The sequence below is a fragment of the Phaseolus vulgaris genome, chromosome 9 (assembly GCF_051622355.1).
Source record: "Phaseolus vulgaris cultivar YP4 chromosome 9, ASM5162235v1, whole genome shotgun sequence".
In the NCBI taxonomy this organism is placed as follows: Eukaryota; Viridiplantae; Streptophyta; class Magnoliopsida; order Fabales; family Fabaceae; genus Phaseolus; species Phaseolus vulgaris.
The window spans coordinates 31,824,941-31,836,044 of NC_143506.1; the positions used below are offsets into that span (position 1 = coordinate 31,824,941).

Consider the following 11,104-nt stretch of genomic DNA (forward strand, 5'->3'; position numbering starts at 1 on the left):
TTATAGTTAATTATAAATATTCAACTCTTATTTTATTTAGTAGTATGTCTATTTTTTTAAAAAAAGAAAAACACATAATTTTTTTATAGTTTAATAAATTATATTTTTATAGACAAAAACAATAGGTACTTATATAATACTTTATTATATCTTTTATATAGTAATAATTAATTTTCATAACAATAATTATCATTATTATATAATTTTATTAAAATTATATTTATTATCATAAAAATGTCAACATATAATGGAACATAGTATATATTTCCAAAAATAACAATAATAATAAATTATTTTAAAAGCTATTACTATTTTCTCACTGTGCCACTTCATCCCAAACTCCAATTCCTCTCCGTCTTCTACCACCGCCGCTAAATGGAGGCAGTCGGTTCCAGACTCGGTCGCGCCTCCTCCCGTTACGGCTCCGCCACCGTCTTCACCGGTCCTTCAGGAAGTGGAAGAAGAAGTGGGTCCTCGTCACCCCCTCTTCCTCACCCACTAACACCAACACCAACACCACCACCAGCAATAACTATCACGCTCCCGCCAATTCCAAAGCTTCCTCTCTTCTCCTCCTCCGCCGCTGGACCCCCACCACCGACGAAGAGCCTCCCAGGAGGAAGTTCCGTTACACCCCTGTATGTGTCTCTCTAACCCTGTTTTTTTTATAGTTTGCCCGTTGCATTTTGGGGTGAATATTTAATTGGGGTTTTGTTTTGTGGTGAAAAGTTTCAAATTTTGTTCTTGTGCTGTGTTGATAGGTTGTGGTGTTAGGTGGGTTTGGAGTTTTGCTCTGTAATGAAGAAGTGTTGGGTTGGATTGTTGTTTGCATGTTGCATGAGTTGGGATTTCGGGATGTGATAAAGTGTTGTTTGGTAGCTGTCTTGTGTGTGAATTTTAGGTGGTGATATATGTGGCAGAGAAGGAAAAAAACAGGGAAGGTAGATAAGAAAATACAGATTAAAGTTTTTTTTTTGTGTGGAAAAAATTGTTTAATCCCTCTGCTTTCTGTAAAACTTAACTTTGGTGCATGTAATAATCTCAGATTGATAATTCTGATCTCTAATTTTTATAAATATGTAATTTAGTCCCAATCCATGATCAAACTTCAGTGACGGATTTTGATTTTTAGTAAATTGGAAAAGGGATTAAATTCACATATATTTTTGGAGATTAAATTCGTAATTTTGAAAGTATAAGAACTAAAATGTAGCTTGACCATATGTACATAAAAAAAACACATCTTTCTCTCTTTTTTTGGTTTAAGGAAAATGAAAAAAGTAAGTCTAACTTCTAAAAGTACAACAGCAACAATAACCAAGTCTTGTCTGACTGGGAGAAATTGCCTATAGATAGAGATCATACAGTGTTATTCAGGTTGGTTAAAGATCAATGTTTCATAGAAGTCAAAATTCAAAACTCTCTTTTCTTTTCTTCTCTTTTATTTTAAAATTTTAAAATTTATTTTTCCTCGTTTTCTTTCCTCAATAGTGGTGCCCCTCTGTGATATATGGATAAATGTAAAGGTTCACCAAAAAATGAGGCGTATTGAGGTGGAAAAAAGAAGAAGGTTAAGAAAGAAAGTGATAGATGTGCTGGGTAATACGATGGGAAAAGGATATAGAAGAAAAAGTGGATATATATTTGTTAAGGTTGATATTTATATGTACAAGGTTGCTTTAGTCCTTATTTGGGTTGAAATTGTGGTTCCACTGAGTATTAAAATTTGTATCTTTTTTTGTTGGTAAAATCTAGTTATGCCATAAATTTGTGCATGGGAAGATGGGTGGGTGGATCATTGTTTGTTTATGTCAAATCAGTCTTTTTCATCGTAATTGAGGATTGGTCAATTTCATGATGCAGATTGTTGTGCTAGAAGAACAGAAAAAGATTATGGTTAAGGAAGAAAATGAACCTGCAACTGAGAGTGACCAATCTGCAGCTAGACAGACAAATGTCACTCATGAAATGCACGGGAAACTGAACATGTATGAAATGTTGGAGGGAACCAAGGTAAAGTAACAGAGTCCTCCATTCCTGTTTTGAATGGTTTAGAACTTTAGTCTGGTTTCAATTTTCGGACTTTCAAAGCAGAATTTGATCTGCTTGAAATTTATCTTTTCCTCTCTTTCATTATACTGCTCTTAGATTATCCTTTGCTTACTATATTACAATATTGACACACACAAACCTTGTGTTAACATTCAAGAACTATCATGTGTGTTTGCTATAAACCATAATAGTGGGTTAAGAACCATTTTTCCAACTCAGGTATAATACTATAAACATTGCCTATGTTGTACTAAATAAATGGTCCCAAGATAAAAAAAAAAAAAAGAGGGTTTTCTTAGGCAATTGAGAGGCTGACCATTGACATGACCTTATCTTTGAAGATTTGGATTGAGTTGAAGGATATGGTGTGATTCATAGAATGCATAATGCATGGGGGATCTATGTAGCCAACTGAAATAGAGAATAAGGCTTTTGTTATTGTTATTCATGGTGAGTAATCATTACTAACATTGATCTACATATCGATGTGTTGCAGGATTCAGACATCGTTAAATTGGATCATGGTTTGGTGGACTTGCAAAGCCACAATGATGAAACCAGCCAGAACAGTGATACTGAATTGGAAAATAATATCTAGTGGTTGGTCCATGAACTGAGTATATGATATGTAAGTAGAAAATCAATGTCAGGCAGCAAAGTGTTGATTCAGGAAATACTGATCTAGTACATAATACCTCTTATCACCTTATATCCCACCATCCTGCATTGGCATGTAATGTAATTAGCCATAATCTTTTGTATATAGTGCTGCCAGTAAGTAGTATAGGAATGATCAGTGACTAGTTTTGGTCAACAAAGGATGATCACTTACTTTTCACGGTGTTCATATGCATGATGTGATGCTTACTATGTCCTGCCTTAATTGTGAATTGTAGGCTTTGGAAATTGATTACTATGGAGGACAAAATTTAGTTGCAATTTCTCAAGTTTTAATTTTAATTTTAAATGGAAACCTCTGGTAAAAATGGGAGTGTAGGGGAATGACAAACCCTGTAGCAGTTCTCATGTTTGTCGTATACTTTGTATGCCTAGATTTAAAGGAATCCTTGGCTGGAAGGGGGAAAAATAGAGAAAAATAGTTCTTTGAAAGTCTATCAAAAATTTGTTACAGAAGTTACTTTTAAAGATATGAAGGGATACTTTTAACTTAAAAAAAATGTTATTTCTTTTCTAATTATAACCTAATATAAATAAAAATCACTTTTTAAAAAAAAACACTTTTTAAAGTAAACAAATCATTCTCAGTAGAAGGAAATGTAAGAGAAATGTGACTAATATACATAAAAATTTAATTTTCTGTCTAGTACCCTTTTTCTAAAATTTTAGATGTCAGATTTATCTTGTCTTCCATCCATATATATGAAAAAAGTAAAATGTATTCAAATTATAAATTAATTGTTGTAAAACAATTGAATTCAAACTAAACACAGTATGGAAAAAAAATATCCACATCCACAGAATTGAATTTATAACTACATATTTTATAGCTTTCTGCGTCTTCATTCAGGCTTGTTTCAACGTTTCTTCTCTAAACGTTAACTTTTTTCTCCTGGTGAGGATCTAGATTAGTTTTCAACATAAAATTTATTAAATTACGTTTTATTCATTAACCTTTATTTTTTTTCTTAGAATGACAAGTCATATTGTTGAAGTACTAAATAGCTAAAGATTAATAATATTGTTTTTTCAGAAATTACACGAATCTATAACAAGAGTCAATTTTGTTTTAACTTAGACTCAAATTTGTTAATTTACATACAAAATTAAATAAAATTAGCTTTCACTTTAGCCTATTATCTGTCTTCCTTTCTATATCACGAAGATACTCCTTGTTTTTCGGTTGAAATTTTTTCTATTAATCATATTTATAAAATATACCCGTAAACTAAATCAAGAACTAATCTTTGAAAAATGACAATTTTTTTCCACTTTTTTACTAATACCAACAATAATAACTGAATCTTTATCGAATACATAAATTCTCAGAAGAAACTGTAATTCAGCAATTGAACATAATGACGAGTAACAAATTTTTGCTAAGGCCTGTCAGAAGAAATTAAATTCCTTAGCCTAATTTTTTAATAACTCCACCCAAGCAACCTTGGTGAAACAAAGTAACATAAAGCACAGACCAATAATAATCGTATTTTCAATATACACTGTCAATACAAATTATTTTACATCATCAACCAATTAAAAATAAGTTTAATTATGATTTGATGACAGTAAAAAATATTTACACCAAGTATTGTAATTACTGGCCCAAGTATTCATTAGATATAATATAATAATATGTAGAATACCATACAGAATTTTAAAAATGGACAAAAATGGGGGAAGGTGACAGCTGCATGTGAAAATTACCCATCAGGCACAAAAAAAGTATTACAATTTCGCGCCTTGTAACAAAAAGAAAGGGATTAGAACTCCTTAACTCAGCGGGTATTTAGAGGTTACAGAAGATGTTACTATAATGACCATGCATATAGCATGTTATCAAAATCTCATGGAATCATCAAGCTCATCGTACATGATATTTTTGTTATTAAAAAATAAGACTCCAAATAATAGGAGAGGCACATAGCAAAAAAACATTGAATGGTATTCAATAAGAACTCACTACTCTGGCTTTCCTTCATGCCATCATCATTTAGTTGCTTCGTTATCATCTACTTCTTGAGTTACACCAACTTCTGCCGGACGAAGAACACGATCATAGAGCATATATCCAGCCTGAAAAATGACCACGGGGTTAAGCCATGTTAGGATTGATGGTAAGGGGTGCAAACGAAAGAAATAACAAATGGTGGCATTGTTTGAGTGTTTATGAATGAACCATCAAGCAAACCTAAGAACAAGACCCACATTTATTCCAAACTCTCAAAAAGTGGATTATAAATCCAACTAAACCTTATCAAACTAACATGAAAAATGAAGTTTGCATTCACTTATTTGATCATATCTCTAATTGATATAAGATATCCAACACGTTTCTTTATACCAAGGATTGAACATCTCAAGTGTGAAACTTGATATTAGTGAGTAATCCGATAATCACTCAATAGCAAATAATACTATAGACTTAACAAACATTGCTAAGATATGCTTTGGTACCATCTTATAAAGTAGATTTAGAACTAAGAACCATACAAAACTATAATTTGGCCATATGGATCTCTAATCAAATCAATGTGACTCCAATACACTCTTCAGACCATGGACTCAAGCACAAACAAAACCTCTTATAAAAATAATTTAGAAAGTAAAAGACCTTTAATAAACATTGATGGAAATCACTATGGTTAATACAATAAACAAAAAGCTAATCATAAATAGTGAAACACATCAACCTAGACTTCATATATTTTTCGAGTTCAAGAAGGTTTTCCAAATACAATACAACACAATTTTGAAAATAAAATGTTGACACGTGGGAAAAATCACAGCACTACAACAAAAAAGTATATAAAATACCTTCAGAACAACTCCAACAGTGCCAGGGGGCTTGGTAGCATCAGGGATTTGGAAGATGGCATTGTGCCTGTGTGGATCAAATGGCTCATTTGTAGGATCATATTTTTCTACACCGGACTTTTTTAGTACCTATAAGCAATAGTTGTCAACAAATATGAATGAGATTACACGGTGGAACTATTTCTAGGAGCACATTAAATCAAGCAAACAATATGAAGTGATTAACTTAGTCTCACTTCACTCCCTTATGAACCACTCTAATCAACTCTATTCTAACTTGACTCCCTTATTAACCACTCTAATCAACTCCATTCTAAACACGGACCTATTGTTATGGAGTTGATGTTAATATTCCATTAATCACTATATCACTGTTAACTATGCATTCACTTTCTTGTACTGGTTTGTTGTTGGACTCGGGCTTAAATTGGGTTTTAATGTGTTCTTTAATTTGTGTCCAAGCTTCTCTTAAATCTTAAATATAAGGGACAATAACATTAGGACTCTAATCATAATGCTTGAAGGATGTCTTTTAAAAAAACAACATGATTCACCAAGAAGTTATTACAATTCACAGCAAATTTGTATCTTCTATAAGATGCTTGCACAATCAGACCCTAGCTTTCATTCCCTAGTTTTCTTCTAATCTCTTCTATTGTTTTCTTCAATGTTTTCTACAACCAGGCTACTTCCCTTGTAGATAATACGGACAACTAAACCCACCAAAACCAAAGCACCAGAGTTTAAAATTCCTTAAAACCAATCTTAATCCTAGAAAGTGTGGATAACCCCCTGACAGCTTGACAGCCTGACAGCCACCAGCTTAAGCCAAAATCCACTTCTTAATCCAGGCACATCAACTCCCCAACCCCTTTCAAACAGACCCAATGAACCTTCAAATCCACCTATTACTACAAGTTACCCACCCATATAAATGTGGAACACTGCAACAAACTGTAAAACAACCTTATAAATGAGAAAATACGTTATATTAGCTAGAACTATTGCAAATAAACAACAAAGCCATAGAGTATAACCGTCTACCTCTGCAAGTTGTTTCTCTGTCATTTCAACACCTTCTAAAAGTGTTTTCAGGAGTTGTGCTGCTTCAGAAGACTGCTTAGGAGATTCAATTTTAGAAAAGCTTTCCTTTACAACAGAGGAAGCTCTTCCCAAATTATCAGCAACATCTAGTAGACTCTTCGCAAAATTCTACATCACATTAAAGCCATTCAGCACAAAATTGAAAAGCTCATGACAGAAGAGCGAGTACCAAGAGGTCAAGACTTTCCCAAATCAAAAAAAGAAAAAAAAAAAGTCAAAACTCAAGACCTGTATAGCAAATTTTTTCGAATTTTCCGCTTCACGCCTTGTTCTGCCCATGACATTCTCCATCTCCGCATAAGTTCGCAGAACTTTGTCCTGCATTTCCGCAATCTCCTTGTGTTTCAACTTCAAGAGAAGTTCCTTCTCAGCAACAAGCTTTATTAAATCATCCCTGGATTGATCACATTCACTCTCTACATCTGAAGCAGAAAACGAAGTTCATTTAAAACTTCAAATATTTCTTTCGACCAATCAAGCTTAAGACCGAGATTTCGAAACGAAACCTGATTCTTCGGTTTGATCGGCAGCTTTGGCTTGTTCAGACTGATCAGTCACCTTTTCTTCTTCACATGCCTTTACGTCATTACTAGCAGGTTCAGATGAGGCCGAAGAAGAAAGTCCGAATCTCGAAGCCAAGGATGAATTCAGTGGATTCCGCAAAGTAGCTTGAACTGGAATCAGCTGGAACATCAGAAAGATCACATGATGAGAATATTTAACCAGAGCTAAATCTACTCGACACAGAATTGCAGGGACAAAGTAGAACAATTACAAAATCTACAGAATAATTCATAGCCAAAACATCATAAAGATAAACTAAACTCACACATGGCATACAAAATGCCAAAACTCTAAAGTTTTCAATAAACCTTAAAACCCTAGTTAAACCCCAATACTAAAAATTAGCAAAAATAAAATCTTGTTCAGGTTTTCGTAGTGGGGTTACCTTGTTGGGTGATGGGTGGAGGAGAGAATGAAAATGATTGGAAAAGGGTTGGGAATTTCGTGAAACAGAGAAGGTGAAGCTTCGACAAAGGGTTGCAGAGGAACGGGACAAGACCCTGAGTACGAACATGGCCGGAGAAAATGGATTGAGCAGAGATTTGGATTGGGATTGAAGAGAGAAAGTGAATTTTGAGGAGAAATGCGAGGAAATGAAGGAGGGAAAATTTGCTTGGACAAAAAGAAAACGAATGTTGGGGGTTAGGGTTTAAGGGAAATGTTTCTCTGTTGACGATATCACCCTTCTGTTTTGGACTTTGGAAACTGCAATGTTTAGTTTTTGTGTGACGAAATGGGAATTTCACATTGGGTTTCCAAATTAGAAGAGTCTAGAACAAAAGAAAATATGCATGTTGTTTGATCAGAATCATCTATAATTCTGATTAATGTTTTTCTTTCTTCTTTTATCATGTTTTGGTGGGAGAAATATATGGCTTTAAAAAATAATAAAAAATTAAAAAATTGTTAGTTTAAAAATTTATATTTTGAAAAGAAATTAGTATTTTTTTTATATCAAAATTTAATAAACGTGTAAATTTGGTTGTGAGGGTAAGTCTATCATCCCTAAATTAATATTATTGACATATAATGACTAAAATATTTTAACAATATTACTTACTTATTTTAAAATAGTAGAATAACTTATAAGACTAATTAAGTATCGTTATTAAATGTTAGGAATAAATAATACTGAGAAAAAATAAAAATTTTAATTTTAATATCTTTTAATTCTAGAGTTACTCAAAACTTATTTTACATGATGTTAAATTACTATACATTTTTCCAAAACCTTGAAGTAATTACTATAATTTGGTGTATACTAAACTGCAAACTTCACATACATTTTTTTTTCTTTTTGAAAGTTAACATGAAGTGAACTAACAAATTTGGAATTGAATATATTAAATATCTCTTTAAACTCTTGTTATGAACTACAAGTTATTTTCCTTAAAAAGACAGTTTTCATGTCAGTAAGTTGTCTTGCAGGACCAATTGGTCAACTCTGAAATTTTTAAGCTACAACCAATAATAAATGTATTATTCGCATAAAATAAAATATTTTTAATTAGGAAGTTAATTTCATGCACCATTATCTTAGTCTTTTAGCTTTTTATAATGATATATTTTGCATTTAATACAAAATTCACACAATTGCTCCATTTAAATTACTTTGATTAGGTAATTATGAAAAAAGTTTGTCCTTAAATAAAGTTATTTGTCTCCAAATTCAAATTAATTATTAAATCAAGTATAGATGAAATTAAAAAAAATGTTTACTAAGATCGAGGGGAGTTGACTCGACTCACCTAATCATTGTGTTTAAGTATTCCACTAAACATTAATCATAATTAGGAAGAGATATTGTAAAGATGGTCAGTAAAATTCAAAGAGTTAACTTATATAATTCAACAAACAAATACATTAAGTATCCAAACATTCAAATATTATTGAACTAACATTGCAGTCTTAAAAAATCAAAATGTTAACTTACATAATTAAAAATAGTTGTTGGTGATGGGTTATGAGTCAATCTATAACATGACTTGAACTAGTTCAACCTACGGATTAAGTAAGTTAGATTCAATTTGATCCACATTTAAAAAATATATATATTTTCTAATTCAACCTGACTCAAACTCATGTTGAGTTGGGTTGACTCACTAATTTTTGACTCTTTTACACCTCTATACAAGATCTCCTAACACATTTTTGTGAAACCACATCACAAGCATGCATTAATCAATCTGATGAAAAAAAAAATCTCTAAAAATGAAAAGAATTAGAAAAAGACCACCTAAAAAACTCTAGCTTAGCTTTTTGTAAAAATGGTCAGAGATAATATTAGAACAAAACCATAATCTTGATCTTTCAATCTTTAAATAACACTTCAAATAAAACGTTTTTAGTGTGAATAGCTCTTCTAAAATTTATTTTTCAAGTTTTAAGAAAATTGATTCAATCCATATTTTAAAATGGTATGAACCTTGGTTTTGCTCCATCAATAGTTTTAGTCAATTAAAACAACATTTTAGTAGGATAAAATCACTTTAAAATAGATTTTTAGTGATTTTAGTAAAATAAAAGTGTGTTTTAATCGGTTAAAACAAAATGAATAACAAGTTTTAAAAAGTTTAAGTTTTTCGTAAATTAAAATAAAGTTTTAATGAACAAAAATGCTCTACATTATAAACTCAGAAAGATTAAGAATAATTTAGTTGATTAAAAATAATTTAGCTTTTATAAGAAAAATATTAACACTTTCTAAAGAACATTTTAACCAAAACTAATTAAGATAAAAACAAGTAAACTTACTTACTACTCAATTAAACACAAGATTACAACCGAAATAACAAGATAAACCAATCAACTCAATTTTTATCAAAACTAGGCAGTTTGAGGCATCAAGTATTTGTGAAATAAGCTTGCTTTAAACTTAGTTTCAAAATATATATATATATATATATATATATATATATATATATGATTTTATTCATTATTAGTTATAAAGTTTATGTTGAATTTTCTATTGATATTTGCATTGCATTTGTTAATTTTAATATTTACTCTAACTTATACATCTTTATTCGAATTAAATGTAATTATAAATTTGAAGCATGTGCACAAATAAAGGTTTCTTACTTCAATTAGTACAAATAAATACATTAACAAAAGTAGAAAGTTGAAATCTAATGTAATGTTCATTACTGATTAGAACTTAAGACCTGAAGTCCAAGATTGTTGGGACAATTATTTCATGTGATTGAGTGTATGACAATAAGAATATCACTTTGGTCAAACTTGTTTCATGATGTTCATTTTTGTCCTAATTCTAAAATATTTAGGGCAACCCTTGAAACTTCTTTTGATTGCAGGATTGGGATAGGTTTGGGTGGACAATATTTTTCATGCCTCAACTTTCCAAACAAATTGTTGTAACTTTAATAGATCATCCAACTTGTACACATGATTAATGTCCCATCAGAATCATGGTGGACGTGTTTGCATACAATAAGCATGTGTGAACATGGTAGGTGAATTTTTTTAAACTTCCTATAATCACACAATCTTTTGTCCAAGTTGATAATTAATTTTCAAGTTGACCGCACCTCCCTTAAATTGATAATTTCCTCCATCAAAAAGTTAGTGTTGGTTATATCGCATTCAAGCACTTTGTGGGTGTTTGTCTTTGATTAAACATCTTCCAATGCCTTTGTTGTAATGGAATAGACATGATCAATATTAATCAATGTGACAACCTCTTTTACACTTTATGTGAACAATTTGTTGCATTTGTTTTTTATGTTGCAATGCTCATGGAAGGTATTTGAAGATTTCTGCTTCTTTACAATACTGATTTAATGGATTTAACTAAGGTTAATCACAATGTGTTCCTGGTATCGTCATTCATCACTTATCTAGTCAAACTTTTCAAGGTTTTTCTTAGTTT

At 31.3% G+C, this 11,104-nt stretch overlaps 1 protein-coding gene and 1 pseudogene across 2 annotated transcripts; one reads left to right on the forward strand and one right to left on the reverse strand.

The window, feature by feature from the left end:
- Positions 1 to 299: 299 nt before the first annotated feature.
- Positions 300 to 2,991, forward strand: LOC137822597 (uncharacterized; annotated as a pseudogene). The gene is made up of 3 exons (XR_016515863.1): positions 300 to 638; positions 1,864 to 2,013; positions 2,549 to 2,991. The product of XR_016515863.1 is annotated as an uncharacterized LOC137822597 (transcript).
- A 1,413-nt stretch (positions 2,992 to 4,404) lies between these two features.
- On the reverse strand, positions 4,405 to 7,927 carry LOC137821954 (grpE protein homolog 2, mitochondrial). The gene is made up of 6 exons (XM_068626777.1): positions 7,601 to 7,927; positions 7,158 to 7,335; positions 6,880 to 7,073; positions 6,592 to 6,759; positions 5,548 to 5,676; positions 4,405 to 4,806 (listed from the first exon to the last, which is right to left on the reverse strand). The coding sequence occupies exons 1-6, from the start codon at positions 7,727 to 7,729 to the stop codon at positions 4,720 to 4,722; spliced, it is 885 nt and encodes a 294-aa protein (XP_068482878.1). The 5' UTR covers positions 7,730 to 7,927; the 3' UTR covers positions 4,405 to 4,719.
- Between the last annotated feature and the right edge of the window lie 3,177 nt (positions 7,928 to 11,104).

What these genes read in the sequence shown, in the direction of transcription:
- LOC137821954 (XM_068626777.1), bottom strand. Translation starts at nt 7,729, where the DNA reads ATGTTCGTACTCAGGGTCTTGTCCCGTTCCTCTGCAACCCTTTGTCGA. An exon ending in TCCACCCATCACCCAACAAG is followed by an intron (nt 7,336 to 7,600) that starts GTAACCCCACTA and finishes CTGATGTTCCAG; the next exon opens with CTGATTCCAGTTCAAGCTAC. An exon ending in CGATCAAACCGAAGAATCAG is followed by an intron (nt 7,074 to 7,157) that starts GTTTCGTTTCGA and finishes TTTCTGCTTCAG; the next exon opens with ATGTAGAGAGTGAATGTGAT.